The sequence below is a fragment of the Paroedura picta genome, chromosome 2 (assembly GCF_049243985.1).
Source record: "Paroedura picta isolate Pp20150507F chromosome 2, Ppicta_v3.0, whole genome shotgun sequence".
Taxonomy (NCBI): Eukaryota; Metazoa; Chordata; class Lepidosauria; order Squamata; family Gekkonidae; genus Paroedura; species Paroedura picta.
Genome location: NC_135370.1, coordinates 173,846,915 through 173,870,323, shown reverse-complemented (window position 1 = coordinate 173,870,323; position 23,409 = coordinate 173,846,915). Strand labels below are relative to the sequence as shown.

General features: G+C 49.4%; 1 protein-coding gene across 4 annotated transcripts in view; it reads left to right on the top strand.

The window, feature by feature from the left end:
- The window catches only part of SYNE2 (spectrin repeat containing nuclear envelope protein 2), a 293,618-nt gene that overhangs the window by 31,148 nt on the left and 239,061 nt on the right, over positions 1 to 23,409 (top strand). For all 4 annotated transcript variants that reach the window (XM_077323895.1, XM_077323896.1, XM_077323893.1 and 1 more), the window contains 11 exons: positions 1,050 to 1,145; positions 3,593 to 3,670; positions 5,132 to 5,224; positions 8,323 to 8,504; positions 13,699 to 13,895; positions 15,106 to 15,206; positions 16,414 to 16,515; positions 18,336 to 18,473; positions 19,290 to 19,454; positions 21,301 to 21,413; positions 21,931 to 22,087. In XM_077323895.1, the coding sequence (XP_077180010.1) occupies positions 1,050 to 1,145; positions 3,593 to 3,670; positions 5,132 to 5,224; positions 8,323 to 8,504; positions 13,699 to 13,895; positions 15,106 to 15,206; positions 16,414 to 16,515; positions 18,336 to 18,473; positions 19,290 to 19,454; positions 21,301 to 21,413; positions 21,931 to 22,087 (1,422 nt within the window). The remainder of the gene's footprint in view (positions 1 to 1,049; positions 1,146 to 3,592; positions 3,671 to 5,131; positions 5,225 to 8,322; positions 8,505 to 13,698; positions 13,896 to 15,105; positions 15,207 to 16,413; positions 16,516 to 18,335; positions 18,474 to 19,289; positions 19,455 to 21,300; positions 21,414 to 21,930; positions 22,088 to 23,409) is intronic.

The window sequence follows — 23,409 nt, the reverse complement described above, 5'->3', positions numbered from 1 at the left end:
GCAGGGTGGTGGTGGGCAGTTACTCAGCCCATTGCACTACCACTGCACTACTCCCAACCTGAAAATTCTTTTGCATTAATTTCATCCCGTTGGTACTGGTCCGACCCTTTCAGGCTACAGAGAACAACTCTGCTCCATCCTCTGCGTGACAGCCCTTCAAGTTCTTATTTATTTATTACATTTATATACCGCTCTCTCCTGAAGCTCAGAGCGGTTGATGGTGGCTTTCATATAGTCCTCTCCTCTCCAGGCTAAATAGAACAAGCTCCCTCTACCTTTCCTCATACATCTTGCTGTCCAAACCCCTCACCATTTTCGTTGCCCTCATATGAGCATGGTGACTGGCAAACTAATTGGCATTGCTCCGTTTTTTGTGGTTTCCACAAGGGAAGCAAATGAAACAAGCACAGAACTTTCGAGGAGATAGGCCAATGCTTGAGGTTGTAGAGAGCCAGGTGGAATGCCATTGGCCCCTCATCACCTGGCCATTGCTGAACTAGAAGCTGCAGTACCACCCATTGGCCTGTTTGTTTTGGGGGCAATAGAGCGAATGCGCTAGGACCTCCTCCTATCCAGTTATGGTGGTCAACCTGTTGTAGTGGAACGGCTGTTCAAGAACCTTGCTCTGATTGCTGGAGCCTCAGTTTGAGATTCCCGAAGATCTCTGCCATGCTAGTGAGGGAAATGTAGGAATAGGCTCTTGAGGAGTAAGGTCTCAAGTAAGGTATCCCCTGTGCAAGCACCGAGTCATGTCTGACCCTTGGGGTGACGCCCTCTAGCGTTTTCATGGCAGACTCAATACGGGGTGGTTTGCCAGTGCCTTCCCCAGTCATTACCGTTTACCCCCAGCAAGCTGGGTACTCATTTTACCGACCTCGGAAGGATGGAAGGCTGAGTCAACCTTGAGCCGGCTGCTGGGATCGAACTCCCAACCTCATGGTCAGACAGCTTCAGATAGCATGTCGCTGCCTTACCACTCTGCGCCACAAGAGGCTCTTCTTGAGGAGTATGAGCGGTATTAATGAAAAATATACATTAATGCTTTGCAGCATTCTCCTCCTTCTGCTATCTTGGACTTGTATGCAGACGTTGGGAAAGGACATGTTCTTTTGGATCTGCTGGAGGTGCTTTCAGGACAACAACTGGTAAGAGAATTATGAAGCGAAAGAACGCATAAATACTTGGACTATATACATTAAAGTTAGCACTAAAATATAACTTGCCATTCAAGCACTCCTGTTGTTAGGACACTTTTACTGCTTAGTGGAGAGGCTGTGGCTCAGCTGATACAACATCTGCTCGGCATGCAGAAGGTCCCCGGTTCAGTCCCCGGCATCTCCAGCTAAAAGGACCAGGGGATGGGAAAGACTTCCGCCTGAGACCCTGGAGAGCCATGGAGAGGGACCACAGATCAGTGGAACAGCCTCTGCTTGGCATGCAGAAGGTCCCCGGTTCAGTCCCCGGCATCTCCAGCTAAAAGGACCAGGCAGCAGGTGATGGGAAAGACTTCCACCTGAGACCCTGGAGAGCCATGGAGAGGGGCCACAGCTCAGTGGCAGAGCCTCTGCTTGGCATGCAGAAGGTCCCAGGTTCAATCCGCAGCATCTCCAGCTAAAGGGACTAGGCAGGAGAGGATGGGAAAGACTGACCTGGATAGACGAGTGATCGGACTTAGTATAAGCAGCTTCCTGTGTTCGTATTTATTAGGCTGTGGTTAAGTTCACACAGCATCTGCTGGGCATGTAGAAGAGCATGTTCAATCCCCTGGCAACTCCAATTAAAAAAGGACCGGGTAGCAGGTGATGTGCAAGACCTCTGCCGGAGATCAGAACCTGGAGAGTGGTTGCCAGTGTGAGGAGACCTCACTGCCCTGAACAGACTAGGGATCTGATTCAGGATACAAGAAATTCATGATCTCATGAACTTCAACAGTTCCACAGCGCCTGCAAAAGGGAGTTCCTCCGCCAGGCATTTGATTGAGGTCGATCTGAACCTCCACTTCCCATGGGCCCTCCCACTGAGCCTCCCTCCTATGGCACCCACTGCAGTTCTGCCCAACCGGCTGGGCTTTGAGTATGCATTGATTTGATGTTCTCCATGTTATTCTATTACATTGCTTGCCATTATCACTTTATTATGGTTACAAAACTGAATTATCTGTATCATTTCTGCTTCATGTAAACCGCCTTTGGGGAGGGCATCCTATAAATATAATGGATAAATAAATATGTCCTGCTGTTTTGTGGTGACAGTAATCAGATTTCCGCATGATTTTGGCATCCAGTTAACTAAAACACTCACAGCAGGCAAGGAAATGAAAGCCATCTTCATCTCTCCTATTAACCGTAGTACTTAATTTTAAATTTTTATTTATTTTTAGTTTGCCCTTCCCAAAAATCCCAGGGCGGGTTCCAACGGGGTTTAAAAACATATTGTTGATAAAATCCTATTCATGGTTGCCTATGAAAATATGTTCCTAAAAATACAACTGATTATACCAGGCTTTCTCAACCAGGGTTTCGTGAAACCCTGGGGTTTCCTGGCAGGCCTGGAAGGGTTTCCTGAATCGGTGGGAGTTAAATGTTAAACAATTTTTTTAATATATATTAAAAAAATTAATTATCAGATGATGTGACCATATATGATCATATCAACCTTTTTCCCCAGTGGCCAATGATGGGCCTGGAGGGGGTGGGGAAGGGGAGGGGTCCTGGGTGAGCGTGTCCACAGCTCTGCTTCCCAACCATATTCTGCATGAAGATGCCCCATCTGGTGTTTCCCAAAGCCTGAAGAATGCTTCAGGGATTTCTCAATGGTTAAAAGTTGAGAAAGGCTTCCCTACAATATGAGAAAGCTAGGGAGTTCCAGAAGAACATCTACTTCTGCTTCATGGCTGCGAAAGTTGGACCATAAGGAAGGCCGAGCGTCAAAGAATTGAGGCTTTTGAACTCTGGTGCTGGAGAAGACTTTTGCGAGTCCCTTGGACTGCAAGGCGAACAAACCGGTCAGTCCTAGAGGAGATCAGCCCTGACTGCTCCTTAGAAGGCCGGATCCTGAAGATGAAACTCAAATACTTTGGTCACCTCATGAGAAGGAAGGACTCCCTGGAGAAGAGCCGAATGCTGGGAGCGATCGAGGGCAAAAGAAGAAGGGGACGACAGAGAATGAGGTGGCTGGATGGAGTTACTGAAGCAGTAGGTGCAAATTTAAATGGACTCCGGGGAAAGGTAGAGGACAGGAAGGCCTGGAGGATCCTTGTCCATGGGGTCACAATGGATCGGACACGACTTCGCACCTAACAACAACAACAACAATATGAGTGCCCGATTAAACCAGAGGGGAAGGCAGGAACAATGTGTCTGTTCCTGATTTAGTTGAAATATAGGATTGACAGCTGTAAGTATCGGCCAGGTGATTGACAAGAAGGTCGGGGGGGGGGGATTATGATGTCCCTCAGAGCCATAGGCCTGGAGGCAGAGCTCTGTCTTACAAGCCCTGGGGAACTGCTTCATATCCTGCGGGGCCCTGATCTCACCGGGCAGCGTGTTCTTCTGATCCTGATTCAAATGGTAACTCCGATTCTTATTCACAGCCGCGGGAGAGAGGATCCAACCCTTTCCAGTGCAGAAGCAATGTTGAAAATGCCCTGCGTTTCTTGAAGAACAGATCGGTCAGTATTATTGCATAGAATCATAGAGTTGGAAGGGGCCATACAGGCCATCTAGTCCAACCCCCTGCTCAACGCAGGATCAGCCCTAAGCATCCTAAAGCATCCAAGAAAAGTGTGTATCCAACCTTTGCTTGAAGACTTCCAGTGAGGGGGAGCTCACCACCTCCTTAGGCAGCCTATTCCACTGCTGAACTTCTCTGACTGTGAAAATGTTTTCCTGATATCTAGCCTATATCGTTGTACTTGTAGTTTAAACCCATTACTGCGCGTCCTCTCCTCTGCAGCCAACGGAAACAGCATCCTGCCCTCCTCTAAGTCAGGGGTAGCCAACCTGTGGTCCTCCAGATGTTCATGGAGTACAATTCCCATGAGCCCCTCCCAGTGTTTGCTGGCAGGGGCTCATGGGAATTGTACTCCATGAACATCTGGAGGACCGCAGGTTGACTAACCCTGCTCTAAGTGACAACCTTTCAAATACTTAAAGAGGTCTATCATGTCCCCTCTCAACCTCAGTTTCGACACGGATGGCTTTTGGTTTATGTGCCGATGTCCGTGTGCCATGTAGGGTGCCAGGGTGGTTTTCAGCCAGACCTGTAGAACATCATTCTTTGTGTACTCTTACTGCCAGTGGCAATTAAAGAAAAAACACTATCAGAAGCAAAATACCAGTCTCAGGGCTGCTGTGGTTTTTAATTGTAATCTGCCACCAGCGTGACCGTGAAAAAGCAATGAACTGGGACTCTAACAATGTTATGTTATGAGCCAGCATGGTGTAGTGGCTAAGAGCGGCAGACTCTAATCTGGAGAACCGGGGTTGAGTCTCCACTCCTCCACATGCTGCCAGCCGGGTAACCTTGGGCTAGTCACAGTTTTCTTACAGCTGTTCTCATAGAACAGTTCTCTCAGAGCTCTCTCAGTCCCACCATCTCACAGGGGTGTTGTGGGGAGAGGAAGGGTAAGGGATTATTAAGCCACTGTGGGACTCTGGGTAGTGAAAAGTGTGGTATAAAACCCAGCTCTTTTTCTTCTCTCCTCTTCCTCCTCCTCCTCCTACTTTTCTTTTTTTCCTCTTCCTGTTCTTTTTATTTTCCTCCTGCTCCTCCTCTTTCTTTTCTCCTCTTCCTCTTTTTCTCCTTTTCTTCTTCCTTCCCTTCTTCTCCTCTTACTGTTCTTTTTCTTCTCCTCCTGCTCCTCCTCTTCTTTTTCTTCCCATCCTCTTCTTCCTCCTCGTCCTCTTTTTCTTCTCCTCTCCTCGTCCTCTTCTATTTCTTCTCCTCCTGCTACTGCTCCTCTTCTTCTCCTCTCCTCCTCCTGCTCCTCTCCTCCTCCTCCTCTCCTCTCCTGCTCCTCCTCCTCCTCCTCTTCTGCTTCTTCTTCTCTGACCTCTGTGGAGGACCTCTTGAGGCAATGATGGGTTTCATCCATTTTTTTTTTCACCGGCCAAAATCTTTCTCTGCCCAGATCAAGCTCATCAACATTCACGTTGCCGATATCATTGAAGGGAACCCATCCATCGTGCTGGGCCTCATTTGGACCATCATACTGCATTTCCATGTGAGTCTTTCAATGCTTCCATTTGGGAAAGGTGTCAAGGCTTGGATCCATCGGAACATGTCCATGGCTGGAAACATTTTCATGCATTTCTACCTGTGCAGTGTTTCTCCCCCCCCCCTCTGATTTAGCCTCAGATACTCCCTGAATTGCTGCAGGTCAGAACTGTCTGGAGACACAAACAAAATACATTTGCACATATAGTGATTAATGCACTTTCAATCTGTTTTTGGCACACTTGAGGGAGCTTTGGCACATGGATTTTGCAAGTTGTTTGAAAGTGCATCATTCATTGTAAAACTACAGTTTAAGGCAGGCTTTCTCAAGCAGGGCTTTGTGAAACCCTGGGCTTTCCTGACAGTTTTGGAAGTGTTTCCAGGATGGGTGGGACTTAATTAATCTTTATATACATATTTTCAATTTGATAAACATTAAACAGGTGGTATGACCATCTATGGGCATGTTGACCAACCCCCCCCTTCCCAAAATGGTCCATGATGGGCCTGGAGTGGGTGGGAAGGGGAGGGGCCCTGGGTGGTCTTGTCCACAGCTCTGCTTTCCAGCCATATTCTGCATGATTGCACCACTCCTGGGGTTTCTAAAAGCCTGAATAATGTTTCAGGGCTTTCTCAACAGTAAAAAAGTTTAGAAAGGCTAGTTTAAAGCCCTGGATTATTCAGGGCCCCTAATGTTAAAAGGACAGGGTCTTTTGCCTAGCGTGACATTACCCCCAAACCGCACCAAACTGCTGCATAGAAAAACAGTCTCTATGCCAATAAAGGTCTTTGATTGAGAGAAAAACAGGCCCAGGGGACTAGGGTCTCAAAAGAATCAGTGCCAAGTTCAAAGGGCTATACAGGATGATATACCTTTATTTCAGAGTCTGCCTGCATCCCCTGGACCAATGCCATCATTCCACTCCATCATTCCATGCCCAGGAACACCCCCAAAATCTCCAGGGTAGCCCTGGAACCTTGATCTCATCCTCTGACATAGCGAGGGCCCCCAGGTCAGCATTCAGCCTCCATGTTTACATTAAAACAGTGGTCCCCAACCTTTATGAGGCTGGGGACCGGCAGGGCATCGGGCTGCGCCCGCGGATTGGGCCGCACGCGCGGGCCGCGCCCGTGGATCGGGCCGCACCCACGGGCGCGGCCCGCACGGGCGCAGCCCGCACGGGCACAGCCCGGCCCTGATTCCCTCTCCCCGCCCTCCTGCAGTAAGAAGCTTCCCTGCAGTAAGAAGTTTTTTACTGCGGGTGGGGGGGCGGGGAGAGGGAGCCGCGGCCCGGCGCCATGGCTTTTGCGGCCCGGCACCGGGCTGCGGCCCGCAGGTTGGGGACCACTGCATTAAAACATAGCCATCGTGATTACATTCATAACTATGGTGCCAGTCTGTGTATCAGATATGTAAAGTTAAAGTGACTCTTAGCTTCAGTCTAAATGTTCCCCAGTTGTATACAAGTTGCTCTTAGCATGATTCCTTAGCTATCTGAAAGGCACTCACTCTATTAGCCATTCTCCCCTCCCTGTGACCCTTCGCCCATCCTGGTACTAGGTTAATATTGTAGGTGAAAGGCCCACATAGCAAAGCAAGCAGCATATGTCCTCCAGAAGTACTTGAGATCTAGAGAGCAAAACCTACACCAGATCCCCAGCCCCAAAGATATCAGCTCGGCCTCAGCCAGGGCCAGGGCCTTCTCAGCCCTGGCCCCGACCTGGTGGAATATTCTCCCTGCTAATATGAGAGTCCTGCAGGACCTTGGACAGTTCTGCAGAGCTTGCTAGAAGGAGCTGTTCCATCAGCCCTATGACTGAGGCCTAGAACAGGGGTAGTCAACCTGTGGTCCTCCAGATGTTCATGGACTACAATTCCCACGAGCCCCTACCAGCATTTGCTGGCAGGGCCTCATGGGAATTGTAGTCCATGAACATCTGGTGGACCACAGGTTGACTACCCCTGGCCTGGAAAGAATGCTGGAATCCTGGCCTCCCTATCCAAAACAGCAGCCAAATTATATCTGAACCTGAATATTTGATCTCTATCAACCCTCCCACTATAAGAAGAGAAACAATTAGGACTATTTTAAGGGGTCCATTATGTTTTTAATAAAAATATGTCAATATAACATTGTTCTATTGTTTTTAAAAATATTGTGACCTGCCCTGAGCTTTGAGGGAAGGTTGGGTTATAATGACATTTTTATTATTATAATTTATGATGATGATGATTTATTATTATTTTCTCATACCGAAGATTTATTATTTCTTCATACCATATGACACTGCTACTTCAGGATTGGGAGGTGAATTTCCTCCAGGTTAGACTGGCCAAGGATTCTGGGTTTTATTTTTTGGGGCGGGGGGTCATCTTGGCATGGTATTGGGGTCATACCGGGTGGGCAGGTAGAATTTTTTGGATTCTGCAGCAGGTTGTACTAGAAGACTCTGAAAGTCCCATCCAACTCTATGATTTTGAGTCGAATCTTTTCAGAGTATAACCTTTCAAGAGCCAATGTCCTTTTTCTGTCTGTCAAAAAGAGCTTTGACTCTCGGAAGCTCCTACCTGGAAAATCTTGTTGGTCTCTGAGATGCCAGACTTGAATCTAGCAGTGGAAGTTGTTCATATCATCACGGCCCTTGCAAAAAGGACCACCAGTATGCAAAAGTAGCATGCTGCGAAGAAGTCCAGCCTAGATGCGGAGAGTTTTTCAAAGGAGATTTTCCCAATGAGTGGAGATTATACCACCCCAAATCTACATAGAATCATGGTGTTGGGAGGGACCTCCAGGGTTGTCAACCCCCTGCAGAATGCAGGAAACTCATAACTACCTCCCCGCCACAGTGATCCCAATTCCATGCCCAGACGAAGGCCCCCTCCCCACCCGAAAACGGGGATCCCTGACAGGTCTAGCCTGGAGGAAATTCTCTTCCCGACTCCGAAGTGGCAATCGGCACTTCCCTGGGCTTGCAAGAAAGAGTTGCAAGAGCCAAGTACTGGCCCAGCCCTTCCTAGACACCTGCCTATGTTTGAAACTCATTCATCCTTAGCAAAGGCTTCGGAGTCAAGGTTTTCTCTTTTTCTGAATTCTTCTTTGCTAGATTGAAGAGCTAGCTCGGACTCTGGCGTGCGGTCACAACCGTCCCTCTACGGACAATGCAGGCGCCGTTGGATCGTCGCCCACCGCGAGCCCCCCGGCTAAGAAAAGCACCAAAGCGAAGGCACAGTGGAAGATGTCAGCCAAGAAGGCCCTGCTGTTGTGGGCCAAGGAGCAATGTGCCACGTATGTAACCATGCAGTGCTTAATAAGGGCGTCTCTTGCCTTCGTCTGTAGTGGGCCTGCCCTAAGTGTAGCAGTCTGGAGGCTCAACAGGAATGACACTTAACAGGAGAGAAGGAACTGTCCTCCCTGTCTGATCTAATGGTTTTCTAATTGCTTTCTGGCTGCCCTCTTCGGGGTGGTCTTCTTCTCTTCCTTGCACACTATTCACCATCAGAGTAGTTCATCCGTGGAAGGGGCTGCCTAAGGAGGTGGGGAGCTCCCCCTCACTGGTGGTCTTCAAGCAGCGGCTGGACAGATCCTTCTCCTGGATGCTTGAGGCTGATCCTGCACTGAGCAGGGGGTGGGACTAGATGGCCTGCATGGCCCCTTCCCACTCCAGGATTCTAGGAGTCTAGTTCAGCAGTGGAAGGGGCTGCCTAAGGAGGTGGGGAGCTCCCCCTCACTGGCCGTCTTCAAGCAGCGGCTGGACAGATGCTTCTCCTGGATGCTTGAGGCTGATCCTGCCTTGAGCAGGGGGTGGGACTAGATGGCCTGGATGGCCCCTTCCCACTCTAGGATTCTAGGAGTCTAGTTCAGCAGGGGAAGGGGCTGCCTAAGGTGGTGGGGAGCTCCTCCTCACTGGCCGTCTTCAAGCAGCGGCTGGACAGATCCTTCTCCTGGATGCTTGAGGCTGATCCTGCATTGAGCAGGGGGTGGGACTAAATGGCAGCCTGTGCTTTTCAGAAGAGCCCCAGTGGATCAAACCTAAGGTCAGCCATCCAATGTCCTGTTTTCCTCACAGCCTGGGAGGAAGATAAAGGCACCCTCCTGAATTTTTCCACTCAGCTTTAGGACAGATGACACGTTTCTCGGTCAGCTCACAAAGAAGCGCTTGAGAAATCTCCAGGGCTCACCAGGAGGCTGAGAAACTGTTGACCCCTCAGTTGTAGGATAATCAAACCAAGACACAAGACACTGAGTTGAGGCTCCAAATGTAGCTGTGGTAGATGTTCCTTTTTATTTAAAACAATGGCTGTAGACCACTCCGGTGGAACTGTTTTGTTTTTTTTTATGACCTCCTCAGCAGCCGATATCCATATTAAATTTATAACACGTAGAATGTGTCAAATGTATACAAAATCCAGAAGCAGAAAATCAAACAAATAACATTCTGATATTACATGTAGCATAAATAAACTTCTTTCAAAAGCCATGAACACACAATGTCCTTGAGAAAACAGATCATGCACGACAATTTCAGTTCAGAGTAGAACCATCTTAGAATATACTTCTGTATTTCTGACCACATGCTGAAGGTTCTAAAGCAGGGGTAGTCAAACTGTGGCCCTCCAGATGTCCATGAACTACAATTCCCATGAGCCCCTGCCAGCATTTGCTGGCAGGAGCTCATGGGAACTGTAGTCCATGGACATCTGGAGGGCCGCAGTTGGACTGCCCCTATTCTAAAGCCTCTTTTTGGTGGAATTCTCCCCCTGAGGGCCAATTGATGCCCTTGTTCAGGATTCCACCCCCCTTCCCTTCAGGCCTGCTGTGTAGGAAGCCTCTTACTGTTATTTATTTATTATTTATTTATTTATTTGATTTGTATGACCGCAGCTCTCGGAAACCGGCTCGCGGCGGTTCACAATGTTTTAATACAAATACAATATATTAACCATTAAAATTCCCCATTAAAACCCCATTAAAATAATAACTGAGTCACAATGATGGCGATTAAAAAACTATTCCCGTACAGGCCCACTGGATGAGCAGAAGGGAACGGATGGATAATTGGGCATAGGGTGGAACAATCTGGGGAACCAGGTCAGTCTAGTACTGGCCTCCCCCCTCCGGGGAGAGGGGTCCGATCTTAGCCCCGGGCCATCACCCGGCCTTAGACAAACGCCTGGCGGAAGAGCTCCGTTTTGCAGGCTCTGCGGAACTCAGAGAGCTCCGACAGGGCCCGCAGCTCTTCAGGGAGCTCGTTCCACCAGGTAGGGGCCAGGACCGAAAAGGCCCTGGCCCTTGTCGAGGCCAGGCGTGCCTCCCGGGGTCCTGGGATCATCAGCAGATTCTTACCCGCAGAGCGAAGTACCCTGCGGGGGGCATAAGGAGATAGGCGGTCCCTCAAGTATGCAGGACCCAAGCCGCGTATAGTCTTGAAGGTTAATACCAAAACCTTGAACCTAATCCGGAAACAAACTGGCAACCAGTGCAGCTGCTTCAGCAGAGGCTGAACATGGCACCTCCAAGATGATTTAGTGAGGACCCGTGCAGCTGCATTCTGTACCAGCTGTAACTTCTGGGTTAGAGACAAGGGTAGGCCCGCGTAGAGCGAGTTACAGAAGTCTAATCTAGAAGTAACCGTTGCATGGATCACAGTGGCCAGGTGTTCCGGGGGCAGGTAGGGTGCTAGTAGCCGAGCTTGGCGTAGATGGAGAAACGCCGTCCGAGCTACCTTAGTGACCTGGGCCTCCATGGAAAGTGAGGTATCCAGAATCACTCCCAAATTCCTGGCTTGGGGCACAGATGACAATTGTACCCCGTCCAGGCAGGGAAGACGCGCTTCCTGTTCCTGCTCCCTTCGGCCTAGCCAAAGGACCTCCGTCTTGGAGGGGTTGAGTCTCAGGCGGCTCCTCCTGATCCATCCAGCCACTGCTTCCAAACAACTGGCGAATTTTTCTGGGGGGAGATCTGGCCGGCCATCCATCAAGAGATAGAGCTGGGTATCATCAGCGTACTGATGACACCCAAGCCCATAACTCCGTACCAGCTGAGCCAGGGGACGCATATAGATGTTAAATAACGTGGGGGAGAGCACCGCTCCCTGTGGCACCCCACATGGGAGTGCAAAGGAGTCGGATAACTCCTCCCCCACAGCGACCCTCTGTGACCTGTTCTCTAGAAAGGAGGATAGCCATTTAAGGGCCACCCTTCCAATCCCAGTATCAGCGAGGCGGTGAACCAAGAGCTCGTGGTCAACCACATCAAATGCGGCTGACAGGTCTAATAGCACGAGAATGGCCGACCCGCCCCGGTCTAGCTGGCGCCGGAGATCATCTGTCAGGGCGACCAGCACGGTCTCCACCCCATGGCCAGGACGGAAGCCAGACTGGTATGGATCAAGGGCCGAAGTTTCCTCCAAAAATGCTAGGAGCTGGTCCGCGGCGGCCCTCTCAACCACCTTGCCCAGGAATGCAAGATGCGATACCGGGCGGTAGCTGGCGGGGTCCCGCGGATTCAGCGATGGTTTTTTCAGAAGAGGGCGAACCACTGCCTCCTTGAGCCGCTGAGGGAATTCTCCCGATGTAAGGGAGAGGTTTATAATCTCCCTCAGGGGAGCACCTATCCGTGGGTCGCTGGTCTTAAGCAACCACGACGGACAGGGATCAAGGGGGCAAGTGGTCGCCCTCACTGACCCTAGCAATTTGTCCACTTCGGATAAAGAGAGCCGCCTGAAGCCATCAAACCTGATCCCCCGTAACGGCCACGGAGCTTCTAGTTCACAAACTGTATCAACTGTCTGTATCAACTGTCTTATGTCTGGAGCAGTGATGCTCTGTATTCTTTGAAGTGCCAGAGCAGGAGAACTTTGGCGTTCTGGAAGATTTCTGATAGACTTCCTGATAGCACCTGGGTGTTGAACTGGATGGACCCCTAGTCTCATCCAATCCAATGGCCCATCCAGTCCCACAGAACGTTGGACTGGATGGGCCATTGGCTTGATCCAACATGGCTTCTCTTATGTTGTTATGGTGGACCTTCTGATGGCCCCTGGGCTTTGGCCACTGTGTGACACAGAGTGTTCGACTGTATGGTCCATTGGCTTAATCCAACATGGCTTCTCTTATGTTGTTATGGTGGACCTTCTGATGGCCCCTGGGTTTTGGCCGCTGTGTGACACAGAGTGTTGGACTGGATGGTCCATTGGCTTGTTCCAACATGGCTTCTCTTATGTTGTTATGGTGGACCTCCTGATGGCCTCTGGGTTTTGGCCACTGTGGGACATAAGAATGTTGGACTGGATGGGCCCTTGGTCTGATCCAACATGGCTTATCTTAAGTTCTTATGACTGTTAAGTGAGAGAACCTCTCCACTTGCATTGTCCATGGCAGCAAAGGCTTTTTCCTTCCAAGGATTTCTGGTGGCTTTCTTTCTCTGAAGCAATTACTTTTTTCAGTGGTTGGTTTTCTCCCAAGGTGACGGAAGAAAAAGAAGTCCTATCAGGGCAAGTGACTCCTGCCCTTCATTTTGTTGCGAGACCAGCGTCGGCTGCTCTGTCAGTAAACCCTCACATTTCGAACGAGTGAGATCACCGAGTACAGCTGGTGTGTGCCCACGCCTTGGCCTGGTTCTCCTCCTGGCATATTGGCAGTTTTTATGTAGCTGTTTTATCAGCAATTCCCTCTGACTCATAGGAATGTTTGCAGGCCCGGCTGCATTATCTAGGAAACAAAACTCTCCCAGAAGTTTCTTGAAATATAGCTGTACTGAGTTAGGTCATTTTAGCTTCTTAAATTAGCCCTAAATTAGGCCATTGTGTTTCACTGCCTGAGGGAGTCTCAAAGCGGCTTACAATCGCCTTGGCAGCATTTTCCAGTGAAGAGTTAACAATAAATGTGAAAATAAACCTTTTCACCACGTATAGGAGATTGATGGAATTATGTCAAGGCAGAAAGGTGGATCTTGGTGCAGACTGGGAAGACGAGATCCATGTTTGTATGGCTGATACGAGTGTTTTTAGAATCATAGAATCATAGAGTTGGAAGGAGCCATACAGGCCATCTAGTCCCACCCCCTGCTCAACGCAGGATCATAGAATCATAGAGTTGGAAGGGGCCATACAGGCCATCTAGTCCCACCCCCTGCTCAACGCAGGATCATAGAATCATAGAATCATAGAGTTGGAAGGGGCCATACAGGCCATCTAGTCCCACCCCCTGCTCAATGCAGGATCATAGAATCACAGGAAGGCCTGGAGGATCATTGTCCATGGGGTCGCGATGGGTTGGACATGACTTTGCACCTAAGCAGGTTTCATGTGGAAGAGTGGGAATCACAGAATCATAGAGTTGGAAGGGGCCATACAGGCCATCTAGTCCAACCCCCTGCTCTATGCAGGATCAGCCGAGAGCATCCTAAAGCAAGTAGGATGTAAAATCCCTTTTGCTGTATGCATTTCACTGTTGGCTTTTTCTTGGCTTTCGGGACACAGGTATGGGTCGATCAGCATTGCTGACTTCAAATCCAGTTGGCGGAACGGATTGGCTTTCTTAGCTGTCATTCATGCCCTGCGGCCGGACTTGGTGGACATGGAAAAGGCCAGAGGCCGATCCAACAAGGAGAACCTGAAGGACGCCTTCCAGATCGCAGAGAAGGAGCTGCAGATTCCCAGGCTGCTTGAGCCTGAAGGTACATCTTCCTACTCGGAAACCGCTGCAAAGCAGCCTCGATTGTAGCGCTCTGTTTAGGAACCTGTTCAGAAATAACTGACGATGAATTTTGGCTTTGAGAGCTTGGGCTTCATTGCTTATTGCTAATTAATCCGATTGCAGTCATACACAGCAGACAGCCAGTACTGTAGAGCTGCTGTACAAATTTGTGGTGCAGCAGAAGTACAAGAACCCTGCTGAGTCAGACCAGGGGTCCCTCTAGTCCAGCCTCCTGTCTCACACAGGGGCCAGCCAGTTACCCTGGAGGGCCAGCAACAGGGCAGAGAGGTTGAGGCCTTCCTAAGAACACCAGAAGAGCCCTGCTGGGTCAGACCAGGGGTCCATCCAGTCCAGCCTCCTGTCTCACACAGGGGCCAGCCAGTTCCTCTGGAGGGCCAGCAACAGGGCAGAGAGGCCGAGGCCTTCCTAAGGACATCAGGAGAGCCCTGCTGGGTCAGACCAGGGGTCCATCCAGTCCAGCCTCCTGTCTCACACAGGGGCCAGCCAGTTCCTCTGGAGGGCCAGCAACAGGGCAGAGAGGCCGAGGCCTTCCTAAGAACATCAGAAGAGCCCTGCTGGGTCAGACCAGGGGTCCATCCAGTCCAGCATCCTGTCTTACACTGTGGTCAACCTGTTCCTCTGGAGGGCCAACAAGAAGGCAGAGAGGCTGAGGCCTTCACAAGAACTTAAGCCCTGCTGAATCAGACAAGTGAAGGTCCGTCTAGTCCTGCAGTCGAGAGATCCACTATAATTTTCCAGCCTAGAGCCACAGCTGTACTACTGTCCCCTAAATCAGGGGTCCCCATCCTTTTCAATTCGGCTGGCACAGTTGGAAGTGTGACTCAGCATGGCGGATGCAACCACAAAAATGGCAGTAACAGCGTGGCTGCTGCAAGAGACAGAGCCAACCACAAGAAGATTGCCATGATTTACCTTCAGTAGCAGAGTGTAGATCTTTGCCAAGGCAACATCAATTAAAAGAATTTGCACAGCCAATCAAATCTCCAGCAGTCAGTCAGAAGCCTCATTAGGCAAAAAGCCCTATGTGGTCCCGCCCTCCCACCCAGAAAAGGTCTCAGTGGGCACCATGTTGGGAACCCCCCGCCACGAACACTTTCCTGGGACTTGAACAGGGTCCTGCGTAGACCTGCGGAGGGCCACTCTTTTAACAGCTTCTGGTCTTTCCACAGATGTCGATGTCATCAGCCCGGATGAAAAATCCATCATGACCTACGTGGCTCAGTTCCTCCAGTGTTTCAAAAATCTGCCTGTTGCCGAAGAGAACATGCAGGTATGGGCTTTCTTCTAGCCTCGGACCACTTGTAATAAATGCACCACCTGTGTCGGAATCCTTCATTGTGTCAATTTTTAGAGAGTCCGTACTGCTCACTCGCTCACTGGGTCAGCCCTGATGTCATTTCGCCTGCTTTGGGCCCCTTCAGCTGCTTCAGGAAGTCCAATTGACTCCTAACTCCTCTTTGCCAGTTTGGTGTAGTGGTTAGGAGTGCGGACTTCTAATCTGGCATGCCAGGTTCAATTCTGCGCTCTCCCACATGCAGCCAGCTGGGTGACCTTGGGCTCGCCATGGCACTGAGAAAGCTGTTCTGACCGAGCAGTGATATCAGGGCTCTCTCAGCCTCACCCACCCCACAGGGTGTCTGTTGTGGGGAGAGGAAAGGGAAGGCGACTGTAAGGCGCTTTGAGCCTCCTTCGGGTAGGGAAAAGCGGCATATAAGAACCAGCTCTTCTTCTTCTTCCTTGTAATTTTCAAATTAATCTGGCCACTCTCTAGTTTTTGTGTGTATGCTTTACTGTAAGGTTGCAGCTGACTTACAATGACTCTGTAGCACAGTGGTTCTCAACCTGGGGGTCGGGACCCCTTTGGGGGTCAAATGACCATGTCACAGGGGTCGCGGCAGGTAAAGCAGCTTGGCCTGGGAGGGGGGGGTCGCCATCCACAGAACAGCCTTGCAGGGTAGATCGAGATAAGAGCGTTCGTCTGTCTGAAGCAGCATAAAAGAGCGAGATCAGCATGGTGGGACAAGAGGCAGAACTGAATTGAGAAACCCTGGGGGGAAAAAAACAATTTATATACCATCATGAACAATGGAGCTTCACGCCATTGGTCAGTTTTGGTTTAATTTCTGTGAAAGAACACTTGCCTAATTTTATGGCTGGGGGTCACCACAACATGAGGAACTGTATTAAAGGGTCGCGACATTAGGAAGGTTGAGAACCGTTGCTATAGGGTTGGGGGTGGCCAAACTGTGGGTCTCCAGATATCCATGGACTACAATTCCCATGAGCCCCTGCCAACACACTGTGGCTCTCCAGATGTCCACGGAGTAATGAATTCTGTGAATCGTGTGAAATGTTACCTCTAGTCTTGCTAGGGTACCGTTTGGCTTGCTAGGGTACCGTTTCTAACAGCAATGCAAACGGACTGTCTTGTGAGAGGAGGGGGCAAAGAAAGGGCCACATTTTGTTCTGTTTCCCAGGGGAAAGCCCAAGAGGCCTTGAGCTGGCTGAACGCACAAGAGAAGAAGTTGACAGAGTTGCTGACAGAGACAGAGGATGTTGGCTTTTACAAGAAGTACCAAGTAAGTCACTTTGTAAACGGTACTTCTAGTTCCTCTCCATAATCACAAGAGATACAAAACGATATAATGGGGTAAGCCTTGCATTGTTGTGTACAACAAAAGGTTATTGTTTCCTGCGCTTCACTCTCTTCTAACTAAAGTGATGTTGGGAACAAAAGTAGCCCTCAGTATCATCGAATCCTAGAATCATAGAGTTGGAAGGGGCCATTCAGGCCATCTAGTCCAACCCCATGCTCAACGCAGGATCAGCCCTAACCATCCTAAAGCATCCAAGAAAAGTGTGTATCCAGCCTTTGCTTGAAGACTGCCAGTATCTGGGTAGGTGCATTTTGGCCCAGGGCTGGTCATCCTGAGAGCCATAGATCCAGGGAATTAGGGAATCTTCACTGTGCTAAGTTCTACCTTGTTCTGTGTAAACCATCCTGAGCCAAAAGGGAGGGCAGTATAGGAAATAAATAAATACATATGAAAGGTCACTGGGTGACCTTGGGCCATTTCTGCATGCTCGGACAAACCTACCTCACAGGGTAGAGCTGAGAATAAAATGGAAAAGAGGGAAATGTTGTAAACGTTTTTGGGCTCGCACCAAGGGAGAAAGTGGGGTATAAATGAAATAAATAAATACACGGAAGGAAGGGGAATAATTAGGCTGTGCTCCCAATGAGGTCAAGATCTCCGTGGCAGGGGAGCTAAAATGAAGGACCCAGGTAAACTGGCTGTACTGGGCCGTATTAACAGAGGCATCACATCAAAATCTCAAAATGTCATAGTCCCACTGTGGACTGCACTGCTGACCTCACTTCAAAAAGGCCCCACTTAAAAAATGCATTGGACAAAATGGGGAGGGGTCAGGGGAGAGCGACGAGGAGGATCCGGGGCCTGGGAAACAAGTCCTGTGATGAAGGCTGAGGGATTTGGGAGTGTTCGGCCTGGAGAAAAGGAGGTTGAGAGGGGACAGGATGGCTCTCTTGAAGGACTTGAAAGGTTGTCATTTGGAGGAGGGCAGGGAGTGGTTCCTGTTGGCAGCAGAGGAGAGGACCCCCAATAATGGCTGCTGCTATAATAATAATAATAATAATAATAATAATAATAATAATAATAATAATAATAATAATAATAATAATAATAATAATAATAATTGTATTTATATCCTGCCTCCCCCCGAAGGCTTGAGGCGGTTTACATAACCCCATCCCCTAAAAACCATACAATAACAATAAGTTCCAATAAAATTACAATAGTTAGTAACCAATTAGTCACAGTAGCAACAATGATGGCATAGTCTTACTCGTCTAGTCTCCGCATCCTCAACTACTGGGGTTGACACTCTCTACCGCCAGTTTGTGAGATAAACTATCTGCGGAATGATACCAGCTAGATACCAGGGAAATTTTTTTCACAGAGTAGTTTTGCTGTGGGATGGACCGCCAAAGGATGTGGTCCTAACTGATATAACACTCTAGCTCAGGGGTAGTCAAACTGCGGCCCTCCAGATGTCCATGGACTACAACTCCCATGAGCCCCTGCCAGCAGGGGCTCATGGGAGTTGTAGTCCATGGACATCTGGAGGGCCGCAGTTTGATTACCCCTGCTGATAAATTTTAAGTGCCAGCATGGTGTAGCGGTTAAAGTGTCCGACTAGATAAAATGAGGAGAAAGGAGGAGAAAGGAGCGATATAAGTAAAGCAAATAAACAAATACTTGTGTGCCTGTCACCTTGTCAGTGTTTGATACTGTACCTGGTTGGATGACTGTGTATATTTCTCTCTCACTCCCTCTCTCCGCTTTGTCAACAATAACCTTTTTGTTAACAATCCCAGGAGATGCTGTCATTTACGGAAACATTTCATGCGGAGAAGAAAGCTTTCCTGCCTGTCCTCGCCTCAAAAAGGAAAGAGGCAGAACCGAGCAGAGATTCCCTCAGGATGCGAGAGGCGTGGGGCTCCCTCACCTCTCAGGTCATTGGCGGAGGGGAGGGGCTTTGAGGCGGCCGCCATTTTGTGTCGCTGGCACTGAAGTCCTGTGGTCTTTCTTTTTTCCTCACCAAGACTTGAAGCAGCCCAGAAAAGGGGAGGGGAGCATTTCCACTTAGGCAAATGGCAAAGGTTAGAGGAGGTAGCTCTACCTTCCCTGGTGCCAGAACCAGCTGGGCATTTGAATGGCCAATTGGAGTTTGATTTGGCACGTGTAGTTTGGACCTCAGAGATGAGGGCTGGGTGAAATTCAAGGGGCATAACATGCCTCGTAAAACTGTGGCAATAAACTCCACGTGAAGCCTGGGAAATTTGGGTTTGCCTCTGTGTAATGAGCCTCTTGTGGCGCAGAGTGGTAAGGCAGCGACATGCTGTCTGAAGCTGTCTGCCCATGAGGTTGGGAGTTCGATCCCAGCAGCCGGCTCAAGGTTGACTCAGCCTTCCACCCTTCCGAGGTCGGTAAAATGAGTACCCAACTTGCTGGGGGGTAAACGGTAATGACTGGGGAAGGCACTGGCAAACCACCCCGTATTGAGTCTGCCATGAAAACGCTAGAGGGCGTCACCCCAAGGGTCAGACATGACCCGGTGCTTGCACAGGGAATACCTTTACCTTTACCTTAATGTGCAAAATGAGCCTGAGATACAGTAAATCTATGTACTTGTAAGCACCAAATATATTAAGAACTGGATCATGAACACTGCTGTTCTAAGCAGTGTTATGCCCCAATCAGTCCATTGAAGTGCTATTACAAAAACTTTGAGCTAACCGAACGTTCCATTCTGAATTGCCTTTGTCCAGATAAATGAATGGAAAGCACAGCTGGACCGCTCTTTGCCTTGTCCTCTGGACGCCCTTGAAGCCAGGCTCCAAGAGATCGAACAGCAGTTGGCAGAAGACCTCCTGGGCCCTCAAGCCCACCAAAAAACCATGGCTGCCCTCGAAGGCAAAATGAGATCCATCCAGGTAGGTTTGAGAAATGTTTTTAAAAAGCTATACGCTTTTGCCTTTGGAATATGCAAGATAGGGAGTGTGCATGATTCAGATGTGTACAAAGAAAATCCAGCAGGTATGTGTACTTAGCATAGTTAGGATAGGAACTTCCTGAATTTTTTTCAAATACTATCCTCCAGTATTCGGATTGGCTCTTCGGAGGCTTCCTGTTCCTTTGAGCAAACTTCCTTCTTGCTTGCCTCCCAAGAACCGCAGTTGAACAGAATGAGTGCACAGAACAGTTAGGCAGATTACTAGAACTTTCTCTCTTTCTATACAAAGTTGCTTCTCGCTACACAATTTATTTATTTCGTTTCACATTTCTCTACCGCCGCTCTCAAAAAGTCTCCCTGCGCTTTACAGCAATCCAATAAAACACAATAAAAGACTCTGCAGAGGAAGGCCTCTTACCTTGAAAGCCCCTTCCTGGGGTCGCCATAAGTTTTGGTATAGCCCAATCTTCTTGTATCTTGGTAGCAAAGCGGAGTCAGTGCTTGGAAGGGAGACCACCAAGGAAGATTTTGTAGAGGAAACTCATGGCCAATCACCTCTGTTTCTATCTTACCTTGAAAGCCCCTTGCTGGGGTCGCCATAAGACTTGGCTGAGAGACCACCAAGGAGGACTCTGCAGAGGAAGGCCATGTCCAACCACCTCTGTTTCTCTCTTGCCTTGAAAGCTCCTTGCTGGGGTCGCCATAAGACTTGGCTGACAGACCACCAAGGAGGACTCTGCAGAGGAAGGCCATGTCCAACCACCTCTGTTTCTCTCTTGCCTTGAAAGCTCCTTGCTGGGGTCGCCATAAGACTTGGCTGACAGACCACCAAGGAGGACTCTGCAGAGGAAGGCCATGTCCAACCATCTCTGTTTCTCTCTTGCCTTGAAAGCTCCTTGCTGGGGTCGCCATAAGACTTGGCTGACAGACCACCAAGGAGGACTCTGCAGAGGAAGGCCATGTCCAACCACCTCTGTTTCTCTCTTGCCTTGAAAGCTCCTTGCTGGGGTCGCCATAAGACTTGGCTGACAGACCACCAAGGAGGACTCTGCAGAGGAAGGCCATGTCCAACCACCTCTGTTTCTCTCTTGCCTTGAAAGCTCCTTGCTGGGGTCGCCATAAGACTTGGCTGACAGACCACCAAGGAGGACTCTGCAGAGGAAGGCCATGTCCAACCATCTCTGTTTCTCTCTTGCCTTGAAAGCTCCTTGCTGGGGTCGCCATAAGACTTGGCTGACAGACCACCAAGGAGGACTCTGCAGAGGAAGGCCATGTCCAACCACCTCTGTTTCTCTCTTGCCTTGAAAGCTCCTTGCTGGGGTCGCCATAAGACTTGGCTGACAGACCACCAAGGAGGACTCTGCAGAGGAAGGCCATGTCCAACCACCTCTGTTTCTCTCTTGCCTTGAAAGCTCCTTATTGAGGTCGCCATAAGACTTGGCTGACAGACTACCAAGGAGGGCCCTTGCTGGAGACACCATAAGTCAGCTGCAACAATGACACTTTGAGCATGCACAGAAATGCACACACGCGCAAATTGTGCAGTTTCACACTGAGTGCTAATTGAGCCGAGAAGTAGGGCAGGTACTCCTTGTGTGCAGGGTAAGAAGCTGCAATACGGTCTCCTCATTGCTTTAGGATGCTTAGGGCTGATCCTGCGTTGAGCAGGGGGTTGGACTAGATGGTCTGTATGGCCCTTTCCAACTCTATGATTCTGTGATTCTGTAAGCTCTGCACTGTTATAGCCACGATCTAAATGGTCCTAACCAGATAATGTGCGCTTAACCGCCAAGCCCACAGCTGACCTGTGATGCTTTTTCTTTCAGAGCTGGATGGGCTGTTTTGAAGAATGCTCAGAGACCCTGCGGTCCTTCCAGAACAGAGATGAGACGGGGATGCTGCTGGTACCGCCTGAGAAGCTGGCAGAAATGAGAAGGAGGTGGTTGCGGCTGTCAGATTGGTGGGGCCTTGATGTCAGTGTTTGGGGGAAGATAAATGATGGCTTTGACCAGATTTAGCTGCACGCTGACAAGCAGGCTCTTTGGCCAGCGGGCTTCCCTGCTGCTTGTGCTGATTCCAGATGCCAGACTCCTGGCCTTGGGCTGAGAGTTCTTACTGTGCCAGTTGGCATAGAAATGTGCCCGTAAATTATATAGTTTCCTTTTTAGTTATATGAACACACTAAACGGTCTTGCTCAGAATTGGTCCGTCAAGGTGAGTCCTTTCTACACCGACTGACATGGCTGCCCAAGATGAAATAAAATGAAATAAATGAAATAAAATGAAATAAAATAAAATGCTCACAGGGGCTCATGGTAATTGTAGTCACTGGACATCTGGAGAGTCACAGTTTGGCCACTCCTGGCCTAGACCATTTGGTTTTGGGGTAACTTCCTCTAAACAATAGGGACCCCTGTTTCGCATGGTCCGAATTGAATGCAGCTGTTTCGTTTCAGGCTTAGCAACATCCAGCTTGTAGACTTCAACATCCTCGTGGAATACTACCATTCGTTCTGTGCATCTATCCTGGAGCACCTGACGTCAAAGCTGAACATCTGGCACATCAGATATGGGACCAAGGAGAGCGTGGAGGCCCTGCTGTTGGACTGGAATGTAAGTTTTGTGGCTCTGCCTAGGTGCAAGCCAAGAAGGGTCCAGTTTGCATCCAGGAGTTGTAGCAGCGTTGGTCTGCAGTTGTAGCAGCAAAGAGTCTTGTGGAATGTTAAAGAAGAAGACAAAGACTTGGTTCTTATATGCCGCTTTTCTCTACCCAAAGGAGTCTCAAAGCGGCTTACAGTTGCCTTCCCTTTCCTCTCCCCACAACAGACACCCTGTGAGGGAGTTGGCTGAGAGAGCCCTGATATTTCTGAAGAACAAGACTTGGTTCTTATATGCCACTTTTCTCTACCCAAAGGAGTCTCAAAGCGGCTTATATTCATTCACCTTCCCTTTTCTCTCCCCACAACAGATACCTGGTGGGGGAGGTGAGGCTGAGTCCACACTCCTAACCACTTTGCTCTTCTGAATTGATGGATGATCTGGGACCTGGGGATGTATGAAGAGCTAAGGGACTTGGGAATGTTCAGCCTGGAGAAGAGGAGGCTGAGAGGGGGGCAGGATGGCTCTCTTGAAGTAGCTGGAAGGTTGTTCCTTGGAGGAGAGCAGGGAGCAGTTACTGTTGGCGGCAGAGGACGGGAACCGCCATATTAGCTTTAAACTACGTGTAGAACGGTACCAACTAGATACCAGGAGAAGATGTTCAGTCTGAGTAGTTCAACATTGGAATGGGCTGCCTAAGGAGGTGGGGAGCTCCCCTTCACTCATGGTCTTCAAGCAGCAGCTAGATGGATCTTTTGGGCTGATCCTGCATTGAGCAGGGAGTGGGACTAGATGGCCTGGATGTCCCCTGTGAACTCTCTTATTGCATTCCCAATCATCTGTTTGAATTTTGCCTCTGTGATACTGTCCACTGCGCCACCATGTAACTGCCTATCCCCATCCGAGTCAGATTTTCAGTGTTTCCAGTGCCACGGTCCCGCCCAACCATACAAGGTTGTTGTGAAGCATTTTTAACAACAACGAATAGAAGAGTTGTTTTTTGTACCTCGCTTTTCACTACCTGAAAGAGTCTAAAAGCAGCTTACAATCGCCTGCCTTTCCTCTCCTCACAACAGACACCCTGTGAGATAGGTGGAGCTTGAGAGAGTTCTGACAGAGCTGCTCTGCGAGGACAGTTCTAACGCGACTGTGACTAGGCCAAAGTTACCCAGCTGGCTGCATGTGGAGGAGGGGTGGGGAATAAAACCTGGCTCTCCAGATTAAAAGCCGCCACTCTTAGCCTCTACGCCATGCTGGCTTTCCAAAAGCATTCTTGTATCTCACGCCTTGGTATGAGTCATATTTGCAACTTGTTCTTGCTGAATTAGGGAAGAATT